Source organism: Callithrix jacchus, chromosome 12, assembly GCF_049354715.1.
Source record: "Callithrix jacchus isolate 240 chromosome 12, calJac240_pri, whole genome shotgun sequence".
NCBI lineage: Eukaryota > Metazoa > Chordata > Mammalia > Primates > Cebidae > Callithrix > Callithrix jacchus.
This window is the reverse complement of record NC_133513.1, coordinates 98042829-98070592: the sequence shown is the minus strand read 5'-3', so window position 1 is coordinate 98070592 and position 27764 is coordinate 98042829. Positions and strand designations below refer to the sequence as shown.

General features: G+C 38.4%; 1 protein-coding gene across 1 annotated transcript in view; it reads right to left on the bottom strand.

Annotated features, from left to right (window-relative positions):
• Positions 1-27764, bottom strand: part of SORCS3 (sortilin related VPS10 domain containing receptor 3) — a 609733-nt gene that overhangs the window by 208930 nt on the left and 373039 nt on the right. Inside the window, exon 5 of the mRNA XM_002756582.7 lies at positions 13869-13942. Coding sequence (XP_002756628.3) covers positions 13869-13942 — 74 coding nt within the window. The remainder of the gene's footprint in view (positions 1-13868; positions 13943-27764) is intronic.

Below are 27764 nucleotides of genomic sequence, written 5' to 3'. Positions count from 1 at the left end.
TGCATTTGTAAGCAATGGGGATTGAGGTGGTAGAATACGCTCCATTCAGAAATAAAGACATATAGAGGAAGAAGACCACTGCCTTTGAAAAGCAATACACTGACAGTTGAAAAAGCCTGAAGAATCTATTTTAGGCATCCGTTTAAGAACAAAACAGGCTACAGTGGGAGTAAAAGATCCTCAGTGCCATTCGCCACCAAGTAAATGAAGGGCTCTATTTCTTCAAATCCAATGCATTAGCACCAAACTTGCCAATATCATGTTCATGTGAATGTGGCCAGTTATCTTCTCACCAAATCAGGATGAGCCCACTGATAGAGCAATGGGTCACCAGGTGGAATCCTCCTAAAACAATGGTTTGGGTGGTTTGGCAAAGATTTTAACCATTCAAACAGTGTCTACACTATGGAATTAGACATTTCAGGGTGGTGTGAGCACTGAGGAAAGATAACCTGGACACTGTTATACCCATATGCGGCTTGTGTGAAATGAAAAGACCAGTCTAGATCAATGATTTTCTAAATATTTCTATTTGCTTCTTTAATGAATGACCTTCTGTCATTAAAAAAAAAAAAATACTTATACAGAAGTCTAAATATAAAACTAAGAATCTGAGTACTTCTGGCTGCAGCAAAAATGAAGGGTATAAGAACTTGATTACTAAGCATCCCACAGCATTCCCAATACCGAATGTAGTCCCTTAGGCAATGCATCAGACTACCCATAAAGTTTCCAAGAGCACTGCTGGAGAAATTACTAATCTCTCACAGTTCTTCCCATTCTAACTTTTCTATAACTCATTAGTATAAATGAGAGTGTGTCAATTCAGTGAAATATTCTGCCACTACCAAAATGATCTTTATGAATACTACATACACATCCAGCAAACTGTATATGTTAAAGCTTTTTAAAAAGATGTAAAATAGTCATACAATCTAACTGAAATTTTGAGAGAAATTATTTTCATGTGTACATATCTTAAGAGAGGGCAATGAAAGAAAAAAGTATTGTTTTAAAATGATTATCTTCAGTTTAATTTTTTAAAATGTTTACTGCTGTTGTTTTCAATTAAACAAAAATGTATGGTTTCAAAAATGTAAATTTGGTACACACATTTAAAGTCTACAGTTGTATAATTCTTCACTGGAGAATAAAACTTGAGATCAAGATGCTTTAGATGATTTGCATCTGTCATAAGTCAGTGCTCCTGTATTGACAGATAGTTGCATATAAATGCACTTAAGCATCACAAGAAAGCACCAAATTTTAATAAATCTTCAAAAACATGAATATCATGCCATTCTCTTGCACAAAAGATGAATGCCCTCTATTACCAAGAAACACAAGTTCAAACCACTTACCTGGCATGTGAGGTACTTCGCAATCTGAATCTGGTCTATATCTCTGCTTTATTTCTCATTGTTCCTCAATGCAAACTTCTTTTATTTTCTAACACAGTTTCTGGGAGTGAGAGGCAAAATATTTTGTGCCTCAGTGCACATTCGGCAATGTCTGCAGACATTTTGGGGTTGTCACAACTGGAGGAGTGCAGGAGGCACTCACTGAGTAGAAACCAGGGTCAACATCTTAGGATGCAAAGGACAATTATCCAGCCCAAAATGTCAAACCTGCAAAGGTTAAGAAACCCTATTCTAGCAGATCAACTAACTACTCTCCAAACATACGATCTCGGCTTTGATCCAATAGTTCTTCCTTCCAGGAGGATCTGTTTCACTTTCTTACTTGCCAATTCAAACCATTCTTCAAGATTCTTCCATCCTATCTCCCCCCGGAACCCTTTTCTGGGAACACCAGGGTGACATGAGACCTTTATCTTCTAAGCACAACTAACACTTCCTTTAATAATCCTTTGGTGCCTCCCATTTCTGGCCATGATCCCTCTGCAACGTTCAAAAATATGTCTCAACATTTGCATCACATCTGCTAAAGTACACATGATCTGATACAACACAATCTTTAGTTTACAGACTTTTGAATTTTATTTAATTTTGTTAACATCAAGCCAGAAATATTTTTTTCTCTAAAAATAGTCGTTTTAGCAAGCATAAAAATAAGCCATATGCTGATTGCTGGAAAAGCAGGTTAGAAATACGAACTCTGACTGTGAGGCAATGGGATTTGAATGTTGAAAAAAAATGCAGATGGTCGCTAACTTGCTTCATTTCAAAGTGATGCTATGTACCATTTGCTACCAAATTGACAAGGACAGTCATTTATTCCAATTATCTTCTTATTATAAGCTGTTTTATTATTAATTTTATGGCTAGTATTTATTAAGCACTTACTGTGCTCCAGGCTAAGAAGAATGACATTCAGCCAGAAGGAAAAGGCAGGATTCAGCATTTGGTATGCTTTCTGACTGGTGGAGCACTGGTCACAAAGGTTAAATGCAACTTCCAAAAGCCACATAGCTATGAAGGACAGAGCTTTTCTATTTAGATCCCAAATATCCCCACAGGTATTTATCACTACTCATATCACACTCTTCTAATAACGAAGCTTATAAAGTATATTTTCTTTGTAGTCTGAAGAATTTTAGGGCCTCAACTAGCAACTATATGCTCACTTGGGCAAATTACACACATATCTCAATGTTACCCTGTTCAGTCATGCCAATCTGAAGAGAGATGCTGTGTGCGACATGTCTTTACTTACAACAGCACCAAAAGTGAATATTCATAGGAATAACATTAATTAAAAACATGTAGGGCTAATATGAAGAAAACTTTACAAATTTACGAAGGAATGCACAGAATGGAATAAAAAGAGAGACAAACCATGTAGCCAAAAATGAAAACTGGATATTGGAAAAAAATTCATTATTTTCAAATGAATGTATAACTTTGAATTAGTTGCTTTATGGGGAGGGAATGTAAGAAATTTTGAAACATGACAAGGTGATTCTAAATTCATTTGGATGAATCAGTAAGTAAAATAGGTCGAGAATATTTGGAAAATTAAGACTTCTATTTTTGTTTTATTTTGTTGTATTTTGCAGAGAGGAGACTTGCCCAGCCAGATACTCCATTGTGTTATAAACAACAATTAAATACAATGTGTTCTGGACACAGGGCACAGAAGACTGACCAATCCAGTGAAATGAAAACTGGGAAATGCCCCCAACCTTGTGATTCGAGAGCCCCTAACCTCTGATCAGAGTTTATCTTATGTCGAAAATCATCAGAAGAAACCAGAGCAAAATATGGGACAGAATTAAGAGAAAAGATGCTCATTGCACTTCATTTCTATTTTCTAAAAAAATAGAAATCCTATAAATCTTAAAAATACCTATCAGTATAAAAAATTATTATTAAAATGATTAAATTGTTATATAAACACTAGGTGAGTATGAGATTTCTAAAATATAATGTTGGAAAATGCTAAATATTTTTATGTCTTATACATAATATGTAATATATATGATGGAATAAGGCAGGATTTCAAATTTTAAAAGTCTGTATTTACATGATCACAGGTTATGGGTGTTAGATAAACATAAAGTAATAAAAAATTATAAAGGAAAATGAAAAGATTCAATAACATAAATTTTTGTAAATACAAAGTATGCTAAAAAGAATAATGCAATCAAAAGCCAAAGAATAACAGTATAATATTGAAAATGAGAAACAATATAAAGAACCCATAATAAAGAAGAAACAAAAACAGATGGTCACATAAAAGAAAATACAATGGTTAATAAATATATGACAATATGTCTAAACTCAATGGTCTGATAAGAAATGCAAATTTAAACAAGGGAAATCCATTTTTGCATATTAAAATGGATTTCTTCCTTAAATTTTTGTGAGGTATTGTGAAATGGTATTTTAGTTGTAGTGAAAACTGGTGTAAACTCTTTGGATTTGGCATGATAATATTTATATACATATTTTTTGGTAGTCTATTCTTTAAAATCATAATAATCAGACCTTGGACAAATAATTACTTAAATGTTTCCAAAACAACATTATAATCCTTTCTTTAATAGTGAAATTTCAGAAGCAGGATCAATATCAAATAACAAAAGAATGATTACATTATTACATATCCATAGGTTAGAATACAATAAAATTAATACAAGTTTAAATTATGTTTAGAAAGAATAGAAGATGGTACAGGAGAATGTTCAATTTCATTTTTAAAAAAATGAAATTTTATCAAGGATACAATCTGAATTATGATAAAATTTAAATATATGTTTAAAATTATACTATAATAGGGAAAAAGCACTATGAAGAAGTACTTGATTTTTTAAGAGGTATTTTCTGGGCAGTAAAATTACAGGTAATTATTTTCTTTTTATTTTCTTGCCTTCCCTTGAATCATTACAAGACATACTGTTTTTCCAGTCAGAAAAGAAAATGGCTAGTGTGTGTCTGTGCCTGTGCCTGTGCCTGTGCCTGTGCCTGTGCCTGTGCCTGTGCCTGTGCCTGTGCCTGTGCCTGTGCCTGTGCCTGTGCCTTTGCCTGTGTCTGTGTCTTTTAAAAACTACACTTGTATTCCTGGCATTGCCTTTCCACTTCCTCCACAAGCCTCAGCTCCAGGACACTTCTTGGTGGAAGCATCTCTAGAAAGTTTGCATTCCTTTCCAAGTTGTCACCTGTTTGACATCCTCCTATGGACTGCATTGTATCTCTCCAAAATAAATATGTTGAAGCTCTAATCTCCAAATTGATGGTGTCTGAAGACAGGGCCTTTGGGAGTAGATTAGGTTGAGATGAGGATGGGTCTCTTGTGTGTGATTAGTACCCTTATAAGAAGGTGCACCAGACAACTTGCCCTTTCTTTTTCTACCCTGAGAGGATATATCCAGAAGGTGGCCTTCTGCAACCTGGAAGAGGGCCCTCACCAGAAACCAACCATGGCACCCTGATCTCACATTCCAGCTTCCAGAACTGCAAATTTCTGTTGCTTAAGCCTGGACCCAGTCTGTGGGATTCTGTTTTGGCAGCCAGCACTGACTAATGCATAGCCCTAGACCAAACTGAAACTGAACAATCACAGATTTCCTTAATGGGGAAGAAAGGATGTTTTCTCCTCCCTGCAACCCAGTATCCAACCTGCATTTTAAACAGCCTCCAAGCCTTCAATTTGGTATTTTCTCCTTGGGCTGCTGAGCTTAACATTATCCTCCTCTCTCTAGGCCTCTCCCTGGCCCTCCAATTCTATTCCTGCTCATGGGACTAAACAACTCATCACCACCAACTTATTCAGTTCTCCCCACTTTTTAATGTAACAGGCAAGTCCTAAAGGCAATCTGAATTCCAGGAAGATGGCAGTAATAAAAAGTTCTTTATATGGGGGCTTTTCTAACCCTCCACTCTCATAGGACAATATGATACTGAAATCTCACCCTCTGTGACAACAGTAAAATTTGCTCCCCTCTGAAAGTTTATCAGTGACTGAGAATAAAGTGAGATTTCACTGTTTCTGAGCCAAATGACTATTTCTCATGCCCTTTGCATAATCATCTTGATGGAATAAATATTTGGAAGCCATGTGCTTATTCTAACTAAGGAATCACTGGCCATAAACCCAGAGAAAGAGAAAACAATGGTGTTTCCATGCACACTATGGAATTTTTGCTACACTGGATGAAGTGAGTGGATGTGGCTGTCACTGTCATTGAATTCCAGGTTTATTGCATAAAAATATTTTCAGATCTCTCAAGGCAGAACCAAACATGACCCCCACTTTTCTTAGCAAAGAAGTCATTCATTAGGTGTATAGCTACATATGTCTCCTACCTCACAGAATTCACATGTACCAAGCATAATCAGCGAGACTCCAGCATGTCTTGACTTCATCCAGAGTTGACCATTATCTCTTGCTCAGTGCAATGGCTAACTACCACATGTACCTTATGAACACTGCATTTTGCTCTTAGCATTAAGACAGCTCTTCCACAGCCAAGATGCAACCATATATACAACATGAGCAGCCCCCATCAGCAAAGTAGAAACTGCTTTCTGCTTGCAAGCTGAGCTTTCACATTTCCCCTCCTGACCTTGCATGTATTACTTTGAATGTAATGTATTTTTAAATTGCTGCATCATTTTAAAAATGTAAAGGAGAGCTGAATTAAATATTATTTGTGGCATACCCTGGTTTGCAATGGCCTTAAAATCTGATCCCTTGTATCAGGTCGATGCCTAAATCTCATTACTTGAGATGGCAAATGACTGTGTTTGCAAAATTGTAGATGCACATTTAGAGGCAGCTTCAAAACTTCAGCCCATAATGTTAACTTTGTTTGAAAAGATCTTGATTTTCCAGGAAGCTATCTCAAGGCATTCTGTCTGGTTCTTAACTCTGGCTCTGTCATGGATAATATATTAATAGCCTAAGGATAACTTGGCAGCTGACTCCCAAGAACCATAGTCTAGGGTCAAAAGAAGTTCCTAAATGACTAAAAGGAGCCTCTTTTGAAGCAAATTATAGGATATATTCCAGAGCAGCTGAGATCTATGGAGCTCAAATTCAGGCAAGAAGTGGAACAGTATTCACTTCAACCACATTATCTCAAGGTAACTATCCCCAATTTTCACTTCCTGCTTCTCTGCCCCATGTCCTCTACCCACAGCTCCTATTAGGCTGAGATGGGTGTCTAAAATCTGACAATGAGATTCATATTAGTACTTCTAATGAACTATTAGTACTAATGAAATGAATACTTCTCTAAATGAGCATGTACATGCAAGACTTCTGTGTATGTAAACACACAGATATTTATAATAAACAATATTCTTAGAAAATGCAATCCTGCCATTGAAACATAAAATAATAAAGTAGAATAAAGTCAGGCAATCTCATGATATTAAGTAAGCCTCACTCAGGCTGAGGAGGGCTCTGAGGTTTGTTGATCAGCTGTCAAATCCCAGAGTCTGAGCATACATGTCAGGAATACCAGAACATGGTGATATTTCTCTATTTCAAGGACACACCCAAACAATGGGCAAAATGAAATATTTGAGGAAACAGAGGAAGTAGTTCAAGACAGAATTAGTTGTATGTAGACAGGAGGTTATGTGTAGACAGAAGTAGAACTTTATGTTCTAAAATAAACAAGCAAAGAATAAGGATCAGATAAAAGTGTATTGGTTTTCTCTTAATAATTTTGTATAACAGATTACCACAAAACTTATGAGCTAAAAACAACAAATACGTATTGTCTCACTGTTTCTGTGGGTCAGGAATCCAGGCACAACTCAGCTGGATGCCTCTGCCTGAGGGGGTCTTTTACAAGGCTTCTATCTAAGTGTTTGCCAGGGCTACACTCTCATGTGAAAGCTTGACTGGAGAAGGATCTACTTTTGAGCTCATTCACACAACTGCTGATACAATTCATTTCCTTATTAGAACTAAGCTTTTGGGCTATTAGTTCCTCACTGGCTTTTGGCTGAAGATCTCTCTCCATTCCTTGCCACATGGGACTCTCAATAAGGCAGCTAACAGATGGCAACTTGCTTTGAGAAAGCAAGCACAGAATGTATCCAAGACAAAAACATTTTTTTTATAACCTACCCCCAAAGTAAAACCTCATTACCTCTGCCATATTCCATTCAGGAAAGGCAAGTCACTAATTCAGTCTATACTCAAGAGGAGAAGACATAGCCTAGCAGGATTTCCAGAAGGCAGAGATCAGTGGTGGCCACTTGGAGGCTGTCTCTCACAAGGAAGAGGTAAATATTAACTAAATAGACCAATACTGCCATATGTTATAGGTGTGAATATACAACAGAACACAGTTTGGGTAATATTTTGAATGACAGTCTTTAAGATATTCAAAATGTGTGTGTGTGTGTGTGTGTGTGTGTACACACACATATATATACATATGTATAGTTTTGCTAGTGTTCTATTTATTTTTAATGTCAGCTTTTATTTTAGAATCAATGGGTACATGTGCAGGTTTCCTACAAAGGTATATTGCATGATGCTGAAATTTGAGATACGACTAAACCTGTCACCCAGGTAGTGAGCGTAGTACCCAACAGGTACTTATTCAGTTCTTGCCCCTCACACCCTGCTGGTAGTCTCCAGTGTCTATTGTTCCCACCTTATGTCTACATCCAAGGTTTAGTTCCCACTTATAAGTGAGGCCATGTAGTATTTGGTCTTCTTTTCCTATATTAATTCACTTAAGATTATGGCCTCTAGCTCATCCATGTTGCTGAAAAGGACATGATTTCATTCTTCAAAATGTGTATATTTTGATATAATAAACTTCTTATAGTAGTGGTTAAAACAAAAATACTAAACCTTAACTAATATTAAACCCTAAGTATTACCATGTTCTAATTATTACCATAGTTCTAACTATCCTCCATGTTCTAAGGAATGTGCACCTAAGGAATATTACATTTAATTCCTGGGATGGGTGAGGGTGATAGGTGGAGGGTTAAGGAGAGAGTGTATATTATTTTATATAAGAAAAGCTATGATACTTAGGGGAAAGTGTATGGCTGTAAGGGGAGTTCTGGAAGGGGATGGACCATGGAGAATAAATCACTGTGACAAGAATAGTTTAGAGCCCATGAAAGGGAAGGAGAGGATGAAAAAGTAACTCCCATGGTGGTCAGGACAGATAGGAACAGAGGAGTTTTAGGAAGACCTGTGTGTTGGTTGATGCAATGCTTCTTTGTAATCCTCTTCAATAAAAGGTTCAATAAAAGATACTTTGCTGAAATACTGTTGGTGTTGAATTGGGATCTTACTATGACACTGTTGATCTTACTATTGAACTGTGAACTGAGACTGCAAAAAAATGCAATCAAGTCTTTATTTGGGCTACCTAAAACACCAGTCCAAGAAAATAATTCTAGATATTAAAGACCTATGCATACAAATGTCAATAAAACTATTACAATCATCAAAAATGTGAAAAATTTCAATGTCTGATAAAAATACAACAGCAATAAAGTATGTGTCTTTGTGTAATAAGATATTGCAAAAATAATTAAAAATGGGTATAAAGATTTTATAATGACACAAAAAATGCAAGAATAGAATATTAAGAAGAGAAAGAAAATTATATGCACTCACATGTATATATTTAGGCTACATATAAAAGAACACATGCATACAAAAAGAGACTCAGAAAACTAAAATCATGAATGATTAGAAAGAAAAGACTGTCACAAAAGGGTTTTTAGTCTGTCTTCCTTTTTCCATATCAACTTTCTCTTTTTATGGGACACTTCCCTAGGACCTCCTCTCTACACACACCACAAGGAACACAGTTTGTCCTTCCATTCTTCCTCCCTTCCCTCATGGCTTTTCTGAAAAATCAGATAAGAAGCTGCTGGCACAAAAATTACTAGAAATCCACAGTGTGTAAGCCATCCTTAAGCAAAGTACAATAAAGACCTAGATCCCAACCTACCTATCCCTACACATCAGCCACTTTTCATCCTTAACCAGGCATCATAGCAGATACAGCAATCTTCAAGACACACATTCCCTGTATCAGCTAACAGGATCTGATCTAGAACTTCTAATATGTCTGTTGTCTTCTCAAAGGTTTCCTAATGCTCAAACCAGTCCAAGTTGCAATCCAAATATCTCAGCAAAGGAGTAAGAATTGAAGTCTCTGATACCTTAGAGTACATTGCTTTATCAGAACAATTTCCTGCAGCAATGATAAAGAACAGAGACAAAAAAAGAATCTTATTTTTTTAAGAGAGAGAATAATTAAGGAGGGGAGGAGGGAAATCAGTAAAGAGGAGGCATTGGAGACATTCCTTCCCCATTTTAGGACACCATACAAGTGAATGCCATCAGAGACCAGAGGCACTTTGAGGCCATTCTAGTTACACAGAGAATTTGGGAAGGCCTAGCACACCTGTGACTTCATTGGAAAAGATGCACAAAGAGGATGAGCAGGTGGGGAGAGTGCAGGGTCAGGAGCAAAGCTGAGAATCACAACAAGTACTCACATTGGATGTGCAAAAGGAAAAAAAGTCTTCCCACTGCAGAATCTGCCTGCCTGTTAAATATCTCCCAAGGGAAGAGTGGAATATTATTCATTTGTAGCTCAGTAGGATTTTTTAAAATATTTTTAAAAACAGAAAAACCTTTCCCTCATGACAACAACTCTGTCATATGAGAGCCTAGGAAGAATAAAGGGAATGTGTTAAGGACATTTGCTCCATTTATGTGCTCTCCCTGCAAATTATTGTTTTGGAAGCAGCTGCAGTTAATTAAAGAAAAAGCAGGGGGAGTATTAGATCTCCCTGGTGAATACCTGTTGACCAGGTATCAAGTGAGTGGAAGAGTCACATATAAACAAGGAATGTTCATGTCAGTTGTCTTTCTACTTGGTGCATGAGATTGATGGCTGAGTCACTCCATGGTGTAAGATCCCTAGGTGACCCATCTTCATTGGATTAGAACATCCAGAATTCATAAAAATATTTCTAGATGAAGCTCTTAGTATCGATGCTAATGAATATTATGCTCCGTGTTCTGCCTAACCCACAACCAGGGTGGGAGACTTCATATCCAATGAAGAAGTGGATAATAATAACTCCTTACAATTTTCAATTTACTTTCACAACTATTAGAACAATCATCACTGCAGATGAGAGACATGCATGGGGTCCATTCTTTCTGTTGCATCCTCATCAGAAATCACTTCTGGAGCACAGTGTTCTTCTGCACAAATCCCCCTGTAAACTGCCACTTGCCAACAACTAAGAGAAGCATGAGAGAAAAAAACCAAACACTGATGAGGGATCTATCCTTTAGATACCTGCAGATGTCCAGCTTATAAATAACAATATTTGAACAATATTTCTTCTGAATCATATGTTCACTCTATTTGTCTACATACCAAGTTAAAAGTCTTTTAAACATCATCTCTCATTTCAATGTCTTGTTTTAGCATACATACTTTCCGTTCAATGTTCCCCAACCATCCTCAATACCTTTTCCCTCTACACCCTCTCTCCCAAAGAAATCATTTTCATGCATTTTGTTTTGTTTGATCACTTCATAAGAATTATGACCCAACAAAAAGTAGAGAATATTGTTAGGCTGAGATGTGGATTCTAGGTAATAAATCACACCCATTCAGTTGTTATCACATACCCATGGGCATCAGCCTTACCATACATGAGACTCACATTTGTGGCCAATAAAATGAAAAATCACTTATGTGACATGTTCTTGAGGATTGGTAATAAACATAGTACTTAAATCAATGGAGAAGTGAAATTTCCAGGTGTCCACTTGAGAGATCTGATTCTTTCAATAAACTTATGAAATTAACAAGAAAAATACTGTTCTCATTAGATAGATGAGGGACCACAGGTTAAAGAGGTCCCACTTAAGCCAAGGTTTGTTCTGTACCCCCAAAAAATGCACATTCTGTCTTTCTCAAGGAGATAACAAGTTAATATTTCCATCCCTAACCTATACAAACCACGTCTCTTCAACATACGTGATTTAGAGCTTTAGACAACCTTGAATTCTGTCTTTGGATTAAAAAAAAAGTCTATGTAAAATGAGTCTTTTGCCATGACTCATATGATACCTAAAAGAATAATCACAGCAATTATACATCAGAAAGGGAGAAATAATAATTTAAAAAGAGGAATATTCAACTATCAGTTGGCTAGCCAGCCTGGACATAAACTTTTATATTTCCCCTTGGGGGGAAAATATGAAAGAAGCACAGAGTGAAGAGACAAAACACAATTATCAGAATCTAGACACTTGTTCTTTTTTACTACATAAAGGAAGAGGGTGGATGACAGTAGCTGGAACCTTTTCCTCTTTCTCTTTGCAAAATAAAGGAAAATGTTGCCTCCTATGTACTTCATTTCATTCAGACACAATGGCATGGCTCATCCAGCCCTGTGTGCTTTCCTCCTCTACTAACCTGACTTCCTAGTTGGCCAAGTGCCTCACCATCTCAAGAGTTTGTTCCAGAAACAGCAAAAGGCTCTTTTTCTTTTCTTTCTTTATTTATTTTATTTATTTATTTATTTTTTTTTTTGAAGGACTTCTGCGTGATGGCACACTGAGAAACTGGACCATCTCAGCTCAGCAAAGGCTGTAGTTCTATAAGTGAAATATCAGAAAAACAAATATTTCCTTTTCTGCCTTAGTCTATTGAAAAACCTCTGTAGTTCCAAATACAGGCAAAATAACAGTTGTAATAACAGCTACAGATGAAATAATAGTTGGCCTGTAAGGCGCAAACATGCTGGAGATAGTCCAGGGGTTGAGTCAAGAGCAATACTTCCAACTCCCTTTTCTCTCCCAACTATTCTGAACCATGTACCGAAAAAAAAACAAACAAACAACAACAAAAAAAGAACAGTTGCTTTTCATAGAATTCTTAAGCAATCTTCATTTTAAAATGAAGATTAGACATAGTTTTGTGGATGCAGAGGGATAGGAAGCCATTGCTTCCAAAGATGTTGGTGTGAATGTGTGTATGTACAAGGTATTTGTCACCACCATCCTCAAGTTGTGTAAGGCATAAACAGCTATCATATGAGTTTTTAAGGGAGTGGACATAAGATATTTAAAAGAGACATGGAATTATGGAATGAGTACAGTTTCCAAAAAACATTTTTTTTTTGAGACAGAGTCTCACTCTATCACCCAAGTTAGAGTACAGTGTCCTAATCTCTGTCACCCAAGCTGTAGTACACTGCAGCCTTGAACTCCTGAGCTCAAGTGATCCATTCATCTCAGCCTCCTGAGTAGCTGTGACTACAGGTGCATACCATGATGGACAGCTTATTTTTTATTTTTTTGTAAAGACAAGATATTGCTATAATGACCAGGCTGGTCTTGAACTCCTGGCCTCAAGTGATTCTTCCACCTCAGCATCTCAAAATACTGAGATTACAGGCATAAGCCACTGTGCCTGACCAAGCTTTTCTTTTCATTAAACATATCATTAAGCATTCTGTATATTTTGGTATATGCCCCTTGATCTCTCTATTCCTTTAGCCATCACATCTGCTGAAATGAAAGCAAGATACAAGAAAGAAGCATTTTCACAATATAGCAGGCAAGCGTAAAAGGCAAATTTGTACAAAACTTGTTACAACCAAGGTAAAAATAGTATGCATGCATAAAGGAATACCAATTAATAAAACACTTTCCCATTAGGAGGAAGGATTAATTCTCCATTTGAAACATGTATTCATTCTCATGAAAGGTTTTTAAAAATATGTCCCACAGAGGTAGTTCTGAAGGATTTATCACATGTGACATGAGAAAAGGATTCTGTAGTGAAATAAGTTTGGGAATCACTAACTTCAAGTTTGGCAGGATTCTTCATTCAGTGCTTCTCCAGAGTCTAATATCCTAACATGAATCGTGAGTCTCCAGGAGTATAAAATTGGATTATCATAACCTGAATTTATTTGATCATAGAAACTCTTATGAAAGCAGAAGCATTTTATGGAACCGTTGTTCTCCAGAGTACATTTTGGGAAAATACTGGTTTTTAGACTATGTATATAAAATATATACACTTTTCCAAAAAGAGAGGGTTAGTACATAGCAAAGAGCACCTGATCATGACCCTTCCCACAGAACTCTCTAAACCCAGTGCTTCTCAAACTTTCATGTGCACATGAATCAGCAAAGGATCATGTTAAATGCAAATTCCAGTTCTGTAAGTCTTAATAGGGCCTGAGATTCTGCATTTCTAACAAGTCTCCACGTGATGCTGATGCTGCTATTCCACAAACCACTCTAGGCAGCAAAGGATTAGAGCGCATTTGTCTTCAAGAGCTTCAACTGTCCAGAACTGTCCAGAGTCCTATGCCGTCTGATAATTCTTTATCTAAGAAGGTAATGAGTATGTGGATAGGACTTACCAGTAAAACCTGTTGGGTGTGATGCGTTCATGCATGAGTTGCCACCGTCTTCCAAAGTCCATAGAGCTGTACAGCTGCAAAACAATGAAGTGAGGAGACCGTAAGTCTCTAGGAACCACTACTAAGCATGAATACAGATGTTTTCCCTGCACCATCCCAATACCAGAGTACTCAACACAACCAAGCAGGTGTTTATTTTATCCAACTAAAAAGGTAGGAATAGGACTGCACCATGCTCATCATGGTATCTTCTAGCATTAAGTGGGTTCTCAATATATATCCAATCAACTGATATTTTTGAGCAGAGTATAAATCCACTTCTGATGGCCATCACTGTCTCCATTAGGAACGAATCCTTTAGTATAATTATGTCTCCTTTTTTCTTCAAATTCCAATTAAAACAATTCAGCAATACTTATTTTAACATGATTTATTATACAATTCTTACATGTAGGACACTCTGAGAGTCATGAAGACAAGAAGAGGCAGATTCTGTGCTCCCAGGAAAAATGAGACATACATATAAAAATGCCTATCAGCTGATACATGAGCCAATATTACATGCAAAATATTGTGCTTTCACTTTCATTTCTTACTGCTCCTATAGCTCATCTAAATGAAATGGAACTCTTCAATGCTACCAAAAAGGCCAGGCTCATTTACACTCCTATGTTTTTGCAAGCTGTCAAGGCTAGGCCACTCTAATTATTATTCCATGTTCACTTATTTTTTGGATGTAGAGTCTGACCCCTTTATAACATCTTAGGGATAGGCCAGCATTCCTGTAAGTCACTAAGAGTATTGGGGATATTTCCAATTGAATGTCTGGAAGTAAAATATCTGATTCTAACTGCCAATGGAATAATAACAACAACAATAATAATCCAGCATATTGTTCTTTTATATACATTTGAGCCTTACAACAATCCTGAAAGGAAGGTAGGGCAGTTATTATTAACTTAAATTCCTGCTCTTAAGCATTCTGCAATCTGCCCAGGCTTCCACAGTGCCACCACGTATTTACTGTCGGCTTCTAAGAAGTTGTTCAGGCCAGGCGCGGTGGCTCACGCCTATGATCCCAACACTTTGGGAAGCAGAGGTGGGTGGATCACAAGGTGAAGAGATGGAGACCATCCGGGTCAACATGGTAAAACCCCGTCTCTACTAAAAATACAAAAATTAGCTGGACATGGTGGCGTGCGCCTGTAGTCCCAGCTACCCGGGAGGCTGAGGCAGCAGAATTGCTTGAACCCATGAGGTGGAGGTTGCGGTGAACCGAGATCGTGCCATTGCAGGCCAGCCTGGGTAACAAGAGCGAAACTCTGTCTCAAAAAAAAAATAAGAAGTTGTTCATAGTAATCCATGTCAAAGGGAAAATTGGGGCAAGGGCCAAAGCTCTAGACATTGACAGATGGGAAAGATTAACAGGGGTAGAAATTAAACAATGAGGCCTCCTGGAAAAATATGTTTTGAACCAGGCCTTGAGACAACAGGAGCGAAGGTGCCAATACAGCCCAGTTTCGAGGTTAGCTCTGCGAGTACCTTTAAGAAAAAGAAGGGATGTAAGGACTGTTGATGGCCAAAAGCGGTAGCTACTGTCTGTCTGTCCTTCCATCTCCCTGTCTCTCTTTCTGTCCCTCTCCTCACCTATTAATGGATATTTCTATATCTATCTGTACTTATATTGGGAGGTAGGGAAAAGGAGCGGGTTTATAAGGACCAGATCATCCCATTGAGAAGAATATATCCATAGATTTTATTGCAAAGACTAAGTTTTTCATGAAGATTTTAAAAAATGGATCACTCTCCTTCCTATGGCAGGTACCTGAGGGACAGATGCTTAGACTTAAGACACATTTTCCAATTAAATATAAAAGAGAATTTGGATGGAACCTTCTATAACCCAAAGTTCACAATCTGCCAACCCTAATTCCAAACATAGCAAAGTACTAAATTCTTTCAACAAAATCCAGCATGATTTTGTCTTCCTCTGCTGCAAACTCTTTAGACATGCCAGGTAAAAGCCATGAGAGTCACACTGACACTGTTAAAGGCTCCATCCTCCAGGGAAATCAGTTCCATTATGGAGGAGCTGGTGGTGGCAGTGCCCTTGCTGGGTCACCCTTCAGAATAATATGGCTCCTGTCCTCTCACACTCTTTCCAACATGAAGAGGGCTAGAGAGCCACTGCTGATCTCCTTATTAAGGCCTTTTCCTGCCTCCCCTATCTCTGGTTTTGCTTTTTCAGCTCTTCAGTTTGACTGATAGAAAAAAAATTAAATTGAATTACCTGCCTGGAGGCTGATTGAGATGAACAGAAAGAGCAGGCTCCTATTCATTAAGGGCTTTCTTTGAGTTAGCTACCTTGTCTGTTAATCTGCAGTAAGTTGCTGAGTCTGAAACATATTTTATTCTACCATGAGTTGGATCTCAAAAACCTCTCCATTTACACATCCACTTCTTCATTTAATCACTTATTCATTCACTAAAAGTGTATCAAACAACTACTAAGCTTTTGGAACTGAACTAAGAGCTGGGGTTACACAGGTCAAAAATGCCATGAAGAGGGAATCAGAAATGCATGCAATTATACTGCCATGAGAAGTATGCCCTGCCATTAATACCAGTTATTTCTGCAATGGCAAGACTATGGGCAATTAGTATTTTCTCCTTTTTGTCCTCTAGATTCTTTAAATTATTATCAACAAATATTACTTTCGTAATTACAAAATTATAGGTCTAAAATTAAAATGGAAAAAACGTGTCAACATTTAATAGTAAGTTTTAGAAGATTTAATGATATTAAAATTCTCATGACATTATTAATTTTAAAAAGTTATAAAACATGTATTTATTGATATTTATATTAAAGCATTATAAAAACTTGAAACATATTAAAAGGAAGTATGCCAAAATATTAGCAGTGGTTTATCTCTGAATTGTGAGATTACAGGTAATTTATATATTTTTGAAAATTTCCATCATTTTCAGAAGTTTTAACAATAAATATTATATTTCAATAGTAACATAAGCCTACATTTTATTCTATTTATATTTTTAATGACAGTAAATTTCTAATTATAATGTGTATATTATCTTTATCTCTCAAACTACCTTTTAAAAGGCCATGAATTAAAGTTCTATTTTTTTAAATGAGGAAACTGGAATTAGACAAAGTAATGTTAAATTTTCTGAAAATAAGAAAATGTTACAGAAATGATCATGGATAGTGTTGAGTCCTTCGTTAGACAGGCAATGCATCAGTCCACAGGAGGTTCACACAGTCCCGCATGGCTGCAACCCAGCATGCTTCACACAACATTAAAATAAAGTGTTTTCCAAACAATAAACATCGTTAAAAACATTCCTTGTTTATACAGTTAAATAAATGAGGCCATGTTCTCCTCCATATCCCGCCACATCCTGCCCCCTCCAGTAAAGATGTCCCTCCTACATTTCCAGAGACCAATCGAGATCCTCTCCTTTCCCTTCTTCCACGATATGTCATGGCCACATATCTTTTTGGGCCACAAGCACAAATTCAGCAGCAACAAACACAGAGCGAGGACTAAATGAATCATTGGAACAGCTGGAAAATATGAAAGAACACACTCTTTTCCTTATTGATTCAGTAATTAGTTCCCTAATTACATTGGCCTGCCAGAGAAATGCATCTGATAGCTGAAGAACTAGAGAGATAATTTAATCAATAGAATATTCCACAGGAAGAACAAAAGATTGTACCGGAAAGCCTAACTTCAAAGGATAACATGAGAACACAGGAGAATCATAGGCATTGTTATGCGTTGAATTTGCGTCCCTCAAGAAAGATATATTAAAGTCCCAGCCCCTGCATCTCAGAATGTGACCTTACTTGGAAATAAGTTATTTGCAGATGTAATCAAGTTAAAATGAGGGTGGTAGGGTGAGTCCTAATCCAATATGACTGGTGTCCTCATAAGGAGAAATGTAGGCTCATAAGCAGACAGGCAGGCAGGGAATCCTATGTAAAGACACACAAGGAGAACACCAGGTGAAGATGGAGGATTAGAGTGATGCAGCTAAAAGCTTAAGGATGGCTTAAGACATGTTATCTAAATCAGCAACCACCAGAAGCTAGAAAGAGGTAAGGAAGCATAGCCCCCACCTACCAATACGTTGATTTTGGAATTCTAGCCTTCAGAACTCTGAGATAATATATTTCTGTTGTTTCAAGTCACCAAGTTCATGGGACTTTGTCACAGCAGCTCTAGGAAACTGACATAGGCATCTCATATCGCCTGCCAGGACTAGGCGGCCTGGAGAGAGAGAGCAATGACAGAGATGCTACATTACTCTGTGGCTTCCCTGTCACCATCCAGGCATTTAGTTGTAAAACTAGAATCTAATTATCTGTGGCTGGAAGTTAAACCCTCATTTGCCTACATTTCTTTGTCCTATGCATTTTCATCATGCCCTCAACGCAGGATACTTTCTAAGAAATGTGAATTTATAATGATCACATGACGGTGACCAGACTTAGTCAAAAGAGACAACAAAATGTGACTTTATGGGATCCTCCAGTGTTCAGGCCAGTTTCTCTTGAGCCACTGTATCTCCCAGGTAGAGGTGAAAGGATGGGCTGAAATAAACTCTCTTCATAGGAAAGCCAAACTTAACGTATAACTATCCTGATCCTTTATTCAAAACTTGAGTTTAGGTAACATTCTGCTGTATTGTGCTCGTGATGGTCTTTGTCTTTCAAATAAAATGAGGCTGGTTCTCTTCAAAATGAGTTCTCTGCCTCTCTTTCCTTGGAGGCACAAGTGGTAGCGTAGGAAAGCTTGGCTGGACTATGTGGAGCTGCAGGGAGAATCCCTTAGTTTGTGGTGGCATTTGTAACAGACAGGGAAGAAATCAGTCTCACAGCAGCAAGGAGTCCTTTCTAACCTACGTCTTCAGTTCCTTACTCAGAAAGTCTCCAATGAACCTGTTTCTTGATAACTGGTGGGGAGATTTCTAGGTTCTGGGTACATAGGCAAGAACTTCCATCTCCAGCTGCCACCCTTCTTTGCCCTCAGGAGATATAAGGCATCTATAGCATAAAGGTGTTTATTTTAAAAAGACATGCTATTCCCCTAGCCATGCTCCTGTTGCAGAAGGCAACATTTTTCTTCCCTGTTGAAAATTTCTAGCCGTAGAGGTTTTCATCTCTCTCCAGTATTTTATTATCCATTCCTTTATTTAACAGATATTAATCCAATGTCAATTAAGAACCAAGCACTGTTCTATGTGGGGTTTAGAATACCTCAATGAAAAAAAAAAAAAAAAAAAACAGAGAAAAATCTCTGCCCTCAGGGATCTTACACTGTAGTGATCAATAACTCAAATATCCTCAAGTCCACAGTGTTCACACATGAGGGAGTTGTAAAAGAAAAAATAGTGTTGTTATTTAAATTCTTTTTTTTTTTGAAAGAGAGTTTTGCTCTTGTTGCCCAGGCTGGAGTGCAATGGAACAATCTCGGCTCACCATAACCTCCGCCTCCCAGGCTCAAGTGATTCTCCTGTGTCAGCCTCCAGAGTAGCTGGGATTACAAGCATGCACCACCACACCCAGCTAATTTTGTATTTTTAGTAGAGATGGGGTTTTTCCATGTTGGTCAGGCTGGTCTTGAACTCCTGACCTCAGGTGATCTGCCCACCTCGACCTCCCAAAGTGCTAGGATTATAGGCATGAACCACTGCACCAGGCCCTATTATTTGAATTATTTAGACCCAGTTTCATTTTGCTGGCACTTAACACTGTTACCCAAGAAAATGATTTTCTCCACTTTTATTGGAACACTTGGCCTTGCAGGGCTCTCTTCTATTTTTCTGCTTTCGCGAGATACACAGGTTCAAAAAATGTTTCTCTTTCCTCTCAACTCTAAGGAAGCCACAGTGCCAGTGTGACAATGCTTGGCAGGTGACATGTCACCACACTGCTGGGGAGAAATAAGAAAGCCAGCAAGCCCAGGCTCCATTAAAACATTGGCTGAGCTATTCCTTAGCTAATGAGGAGAGCTGAACTGATGTTAAAACTAGATTCAAGGAAACACGAAAATTCAGGATTTTGTGTGAAATCTTCTAATTTTCCAATTTTGGCAACAAATTCAAAACTTTGAAATGTACTGCATGGCAAAAAAGACATGTATTGATCCAGATACAGCCAAATACTACCTGAAAGCCACCAACTTGTGACCTGAATTTAGGTGTAGATGTACACCTATCTGAAGGAAAGGCTGGACTATTTGACCTTGAATAGGGTTGCCAGATTTAGCAAATAAAAATACAGAACACCCAGGGCCAGGTGTAGTGTCTCACCTAGCACTTTGGGAGATCACAAATGTCAAGAGATTGACACCATCCTGGCCAACATGGTGAAACCCCGTCTCTACTAAAAATACAAAAACTACCTGGGCATGGTGGTGTGTGCCTGTAGTTCCAGCTACTTGGGAGGCTGAAGTAGGAGAATTACTTGAATTCGGGAGGCAGAGGTTGCAGTGAGCTGAGATCACACCACTGCACCCCAGCCTGGCAACAGAGTAACAAGCAATGTCTCAAAAAATAATAATAATACAGAACACCCAGGTAATTTGAATTTCAGAAAAATATATACTTTCATATAAGTATGTTCTGTGTTTATATATACATATATATACACATACATATATATACATATATATACACACACACACACACACACATATATATATATATATATCATTTAAAAATTTATCAGAAATTCAAATGTACCTGGGTGCCCTATGTTTTATCTGGCAACCCTACCTTGAAGGCTTATCTAAGACTCTGGACTATAAATATATCCCCTTACATTATACTTCTTTTTTTCTTTGACATTGGGTGCTTCCAAGTGAATAAAAATCCTGAAATCATTGATTGTAGTCAATCAACTCAAATTGTTTTACTCATTCATTTATTTCTTCTGCTTGAGACAGAGTCTTGCTCTGTTTTCCAGGCTGGAGTGCAATGGCGCGATCTCGGCTCGCTGCAACCTCTACCTCCCAGGTTCAAGCAATTCTCCTGCCTCAGCCTCCCAGATAGCTGGGATTACAGGCACCCACCACCATGTCTGGCTAATTTTTATATTTTTAGTAGAGACTGGGTTTGACCATGTTGGCCAGGCTGGTCTTGAACTCTGACCTCAGGTGATCCGCCCACCTCAGCCTCCCAAAGTGCTGGGATTACAGGCATGAGCCACTGCTCCCAGCCAGTTTCATATTAATTAATTAGCATGTGCAAGGCTCAGTGCCAAAATGTGATGATACAAAGGTGAGCAGCACAAGGTTCCAGGATCTCCAGAAACTCAAAATTTAGATGGGAAGACAGACATATCAACAGGTAAGTACAGCACAGGAAGACCTGTGCCAACAGAGATAGAGGCACATGGACAACTCAAAGGAAGGAGTGATCAGTTCTTCTAGATTGGGCGTGAGTCATGAGCTGAGTCATGATGGATGAGCCGGAGCTGGCCTGAAGGATACGTCCTCCCCCAAAATTGTGACTAAGAAAGGTGAAAAATTCTTGTCATTAGGAAAGAGTTTGGAAACCTAGCAGAAACATTATCTCATTCTCCTACAAAAATACAATTCACTTGGCCCTGGATCAGTGTGCGTTGGTCTGCCATATCTTAAAAAGAAAAAGAGCAGAAGTGGAAAAGGATCCAAACAAGGTCATCTAAAGGATTCAAGGAGAAGTGAAAGAGACAACTCCATAAAAATGTGGATGTTAAATACAAAATGAGGACTTTAAAATGAGCTGTGAGAGCAAAGGCTATAAAAGCAGAACAATGTAGGTAGATGCCACTTGTTTTTCAAATTTCAACACATCTCCACTTGAAGTCTGAAAGAGGCAACATTATAATACCAAAAATGAAAAAGGACTTTGCAAGCAAATTCATAAAAATTCCTATAAAAACCTGGTGGCCAGGCTTGGTGGCTCACACCTGTAATCCCAGCACTTTGGGAGGCCAAGGCGGGCAGATCACAGGGTCAGGAGTTCAAGACCAGCCTGGCCAATATGGTGAAACCCCATCTCTACTAAAAACACAAAAATTAACTGTGTGTAGTGGCAGGCACCTGTAGTCTCAGCTACTCAGGAGGCTGAGGCAGTAGAATCACTTGAACCTGTGAAGCCGAGGTTGCAGTGAGCCAAGATTACACTACTGAACTCCAGCCTATGTGACAGAGCAAGACTCCATCTTGGGGGAATAAAAAAAAAACTTGATAAAAAGGGCAGGGTATTTTATAAACAGTATCAAAACAAAACAAAATTTTAAAAGGCAGTTTAAGACTCACAACTTCTCAAAGTTTTCCATCAAAGCATCTCCAACAGCCAAACAGAATACAGCATCCCCCAGGGAATCTGGGGACTTAATCTTAAACACAGGGGCAAATATGTTTAGGTCTCTAATAAATCTCACCTTAAAATTCCATGGATATTTTGTGATCTGTTCTATACTCTATCTATGCTCAAAATAGATTTCTTCATAAATCTTCAGTTAAAGCAGACCCTCTAGAAAAACACTCTGTGTTACACTCCCTTTTTTTTTTTTTTTTTTTTTTTTTGAGACAGAGTTTCACTCTTGTTACCCAGGCTAGAGTGCAATGGCGCGATCTCGGCTCACTGCAACCTCCGCCTCCTGGGTTCAGGCAATTCTCCTGCCTCAGCCTCCTGAGTAGCTGGGATTACAGGCATGCACCACCATGCCCAGCTAATTTTTTGCATTTTTAGTAGAGACGGGGTTTCACCAAATTGACCAGGATGGTCTCGATCTGTTGACCTCGTGATCCACCCGCCTCAGCCTCCCATACACTCCCTTTTTACCACTGTCCCCCAGGAGTGTGTTTTTGAGCCCCAGTTTGAGAAGGAGGGAGCCAGTGACAACAAGATCACTGATGCATAATTAGGGAGCAGTGATAGCCTCATGATAGGGAGCAGGTGCTAATGCTTGGGTTGACTCATTTAATTGTCTCAAGTGTGTTTTGGGCAGGGTGACTACAAGAGGGAACTGTGGTCATTTCTAGACTTGATATGAAGAGATAACTGTATGGGCAGTGTTTCCATTTAAGTCTCCTTAATTATAATGAACAAGGGAGAGGGCAAGAAACATAGAGTCAGGCAGTGTCATACTTGCAATAAAGCAATTCTAGTAGACTCTGTCAGTTAATAGGGCAGCCTTATTTTTGCCATGGTTTTGTATGATTCTTCAGGTTTATCCTTCTGACTTTGCCTCCAACTTCATAGGACACTTGTATCTTTGGATAATCAAGCCTTCTGTTTCCCAAGTCAGTGTCTTCCTCGCTGGGAGACATGCCTATGCCCCTCAAGATCCATTTGAGATCATAGATGAGGCTTGCCCCACAGATCCCAGTGCCTACCCTATTAAATAGAGTGATTTCCTCCAGTCAAGCATGCAGAAACTGGCTTATACTGACACTGGTGTTTACACTCTGTCAAATGAGTGGCACCATGCTCTTCTCTCACCTGCCCTTTCCTCCAAGATTTCTCCTCCCTGCTTACTTTCCACATTCCAGTTACATTGGTTCCCTTTTCATTTTTCAAACATGCCATGAACTCTCTAGTCTCAGGGCTTTTGCACATGCTGCTCCCTCTATCTAGAACACTCTTCTTCACCTTGGACTTCTTCCTATTTCCATGTGTGTACTGAACTCCTACTCACATGTCAGGCATCATTGGAAATAACACTTCCTCAGAGAAGTCCTCTTTTGTCACTTCCCACCCCAGACAGCACCAGGTCCACTGTCATCTGCTCTCATGGCTCTTATTCCACAACATTCATCAAAGCATGAAAAAATACATTTGTATAATTTCATGATCAATGCATCTCTTCTTTCTAGATAGTGGGAATTCCCTCTTTAATAACCTCAAGTGCTTAACACTGTGCCTGGTACAGGAGATCAGATGCTCAATGAATATTTGCCGAATGAACACATGAATATCCCTTTTCAGATCTTTTAAAGGTCTGTTCTTTCCACCTGAAAAACAAATCCTCCTTCCTTTTCCAAATTTGTATAAGTTCTATCCTTTTCCTGAAATTTGTTCTAATTCTCTTTTCCATGAAGCCATCCTCGGCCAAAAAGGGTATTTGTACAATACCAAAAACTATGAACCACTTCAAAAAAACCTAAAAAACTCTTTACTTATAGGAAGTCAGTGAGAGAGAAACAGTATCCTACAAACACCTCTCTTTTTTTCATATTTAATGCCAGTGTCCAACTAGCTTCTAATAACAGGCTTCTCTTATTGCTCTCTAATCGTTTCAATGTAACTCATCCAAACATTGACCTACTCATTCATTCACTTGTGCATCAAAACTCCAGCCTATCTCTTCAAGTAGATTAGAAGGTTCCTAGATGAGAGGAATCCCATCCGAAATCGAAATCGCCCAACAGAAGCTGACACTGAGCTGCTTAACAACATAGGATCGGAGAATCATAAGCTTTTATAATTGAGCATGGTCTTGGAGATGACCTGGACAGTTCTTTACACATATGGAGAATCTAAAGCCCAGAGAATCTAAGTGACTTTCCTAGGGTCACATAGCTAGTCAGCTGCAGAGCTGGAATGCAAACCCAAGGGCCCTGACTCCCACTCAATTCTCTTTTTATTATACCATACTATCTTTTGTGTTACCTGCTTGCTGCTGAAAGAAAAACAAATTAATATAACCACATAGGAATAATTTCTCATTTCAGTATGCTGTGCATGAATGACACTGTACATTGAATTTACTAGCACCTTTATTTACAAATCATTTCCACAATTCATTTTATCCTCTTTATTCTGAAGAGTACTTTCTGAGCTAATAGTCACATACAAACAATTTACATAGTATTTACTGAAGTCTATTTTTTGTCTCCACAGTCAATTCCCTCAACCATTTTCCTCTGCAATCAGATTCTATTCATTTTATATGTTGCAATTCAGAAATGTCTCATATTAAGCCATACCCTTTGAACAAAAAACTGATATTCCTCTATGAGCCAATGGTCCCACATTCCCTCATTACCCTCTACCTGTGTTTTCTCTTTCTCTAAAGGTTTTAGTTTCACATTATTCACTATTGTTAACATCTACTTTATTGCCTGCTTTCCTGGCCTCCTCACTGTGTTCAATTTGTCCTTAATTATTTTCCAGGTTCAGATTTGTTTTTTCTTCTCAAAGGCCTGAATCTAAAAGAGGTGAGAGGAACCTAAATCTCTTGGTTTTAGGTCATTTATTTAATTTAAATTACTATCTCTAAGTATCAAAATAATAATAGCTACCTTCAACTGGGAAGAAATGAAAACTTTGCTATTCCTACCACGTGAAATGCCATTTGAAACATAATTCCAGGGAGACATTTAATTTTAGTATTAGCAGTAGCCCAGAAAATCTAAGAGTTCATTCAAATTCAAAATATTATAGAAAAAAATGTGTACTTCAAAAGCTATTCTTTCAGAGGAGTAAAAAAGGAAAGAAATTCACATACATGGAGGTTTTCCCTGACAGGCATTTCTATACATGTTGTAGTGTTTATTGTAGTGTTTAACTGACACAAAATCCACACCACTGATGGCAATTTCTGTCCATACTTCCTGAAGTAGGACACTGAGGTTCCATGGGTGTTATGAACTTGCTCAAAATCTTAAGGTAAATTTCAGGGTATATGATTCTAAAAGTAGTGCTAATCCCAAAATCCCTGGCTGCCACTGAGAAACATTTTTAAGGAAACAATCTGAATTGTTTAGGAATGTCAAAACTATACGCCAGGGAAAAACCACAGAAACTTGTTCTAGTTTGTAGAGAAGACTGAGAAATGAGGAAAGGTGTTTATAACTGTTTCCATGTGTAGGAAAAGGTTGGGAGGACAATGAGACATTCTTCCATGTAGCACTGGAGGGCAGAAGTAGAACCAAAAGGAGAAATCTATGCAGAAGCAAATGTTGGCTTGATGTAAAGAAATAATATTCTCATGATAATATCCTTGCTGCGGCTGGAAGGAGATGCCTCACACAGCAGCAATTTCTCTAGGGAGTAATGTGATGTGTTTCAGCAGAAGATGGATGAGCACTTTGATTAAGGGGACATTATCAGGAAATTAAAGTATCAGCTAGGGTTTAAAACAATGAATTCTTAGGTCCCTTTAGATATATAATTTTTGATTCTTCATCCAAAAGCAATAACTCTAGAAATAGAACCCAAGGGAATATTCACTACTGATGCTCCCTAAACTTTTGTAAAACAAACATATATGTTTTGTATGTGTTTGTTTTGTTTTGTTTTGTGAGACAGAGACTTGCTCTTGTTACCCACACTGGAGCACAATTTCTCAATCTCGGCTCACTGCAACCTCCACCTCCCAGGTTCAAACAATTGCCCTGCCTCAGCCTCCAGAGTAGCTGGGATTACAGGCACTGCCACGACACCTGGCTAATTTTTTGTGTGTCTTTAGTAGAGACGGGGTTTCACCGTGTTGGCTAGGCTGGTCTCAAACTCCTAACCTCAGCTGATCCACCCACCTCAGTCTCCCAAAGTGCTGGGATTACAAGCATGAGCCACCATGCCCAGTCAAACATACATGTTTTAATTAAAGGTACTTGATTGTTGTAGAAAAGGCCCAGGACTCTGTGTGACAGTCTTTGGTAGATTCATTCAGCCTCCCTGTATCTAAGAGCTTTGTAAAAAAGATCCTCAGGCCAGGTGCAGTGGCTCACACCTATAATCCCAACACTTTGGGAGGCCGAAGTGAGCAGATCACCTAAGGTCAGGAGCTCAAGACCAGCTTGACCAATATGGAAAAACCTCATCTCTACTAAAAATACAAAAATTAGTTGGGCATGGTGATGCATGTCTGTAATCCCAAATACTTGGGAGGCTGAGGCAAGAGAATCCCTTGAACCCAGGAGGCGGAGGTTGCAGTGAGCCGAGATTGCACCATTGCACTCCAGCCTGGGCAACAAGAGGGAAACTCCATCTCAGCAACAACAAAAAAGGATCTTCAACATCTTCTTTGGAAAGGTAGGATCTTTCCTCACCTCCTAAGTCTAGATTATCCTTGTTCCTTGTTGGCATCAGAATTCAATGTAAATGACAGTTTCCCAGTTTTGTGCAGAAGCCTTGGACACTTCCAAACTTTCAGAATATTGTGACCATTAGGTGAGCACAGCCATGCTAGCCTGCTGGAAGTAAAAAGCCATATGGAAGAGAGCCCAGACATCCCAGCTGAGACCATCTCAGACCAGCATGCAGTCAACGTACCCAAATGTAAGAGAGCCCAGCCAAGATCAGCAGAGCTGCCTCTCAACCACAGTTAATAAGCACAGGAGTGAATCAAGCTGAGACCAAAAACATCACCCATATATGTGTGAGCAATGATGAATGTTTGCTGTTTTAAAATCATTAAGTTTGGGGGGAATTGGTTACATAGCATTAGCTAGCTGATAAAATTAGATCCAAGTCCTAGCTTCAGCAATGAGCTAAATGGGCTGTTTTGAAGAATACTTTAAATTCCTCAATCTCAGTCTTAGAATGAAGGGCTCTACTCCAGAATAGCAGCTCTCAAATTTCAAAGTTATCCAGATACCTTGTTAAAGATGTACATTCCAGTCTCCCCTCCAGAAAATCCAATTCAGTGGGTGAGGAGTAGAATCCAGATGTCTGCATTTTAACAAGCTCCCAGATGATTTTAATGCAAATGGGGAAGAAGGGAGAAACTCTTTTCAGATAATTCTTGAGGAAGCTTGGATATTTATGACTAAGCTCATCCCCCTGTCTTCAGTAACCTCTACCCCTATATCAAAGGGGGATGACAGCCAGCTGAGTATTTGAAGCTTCTTAGAGAAGGGAGTGTCA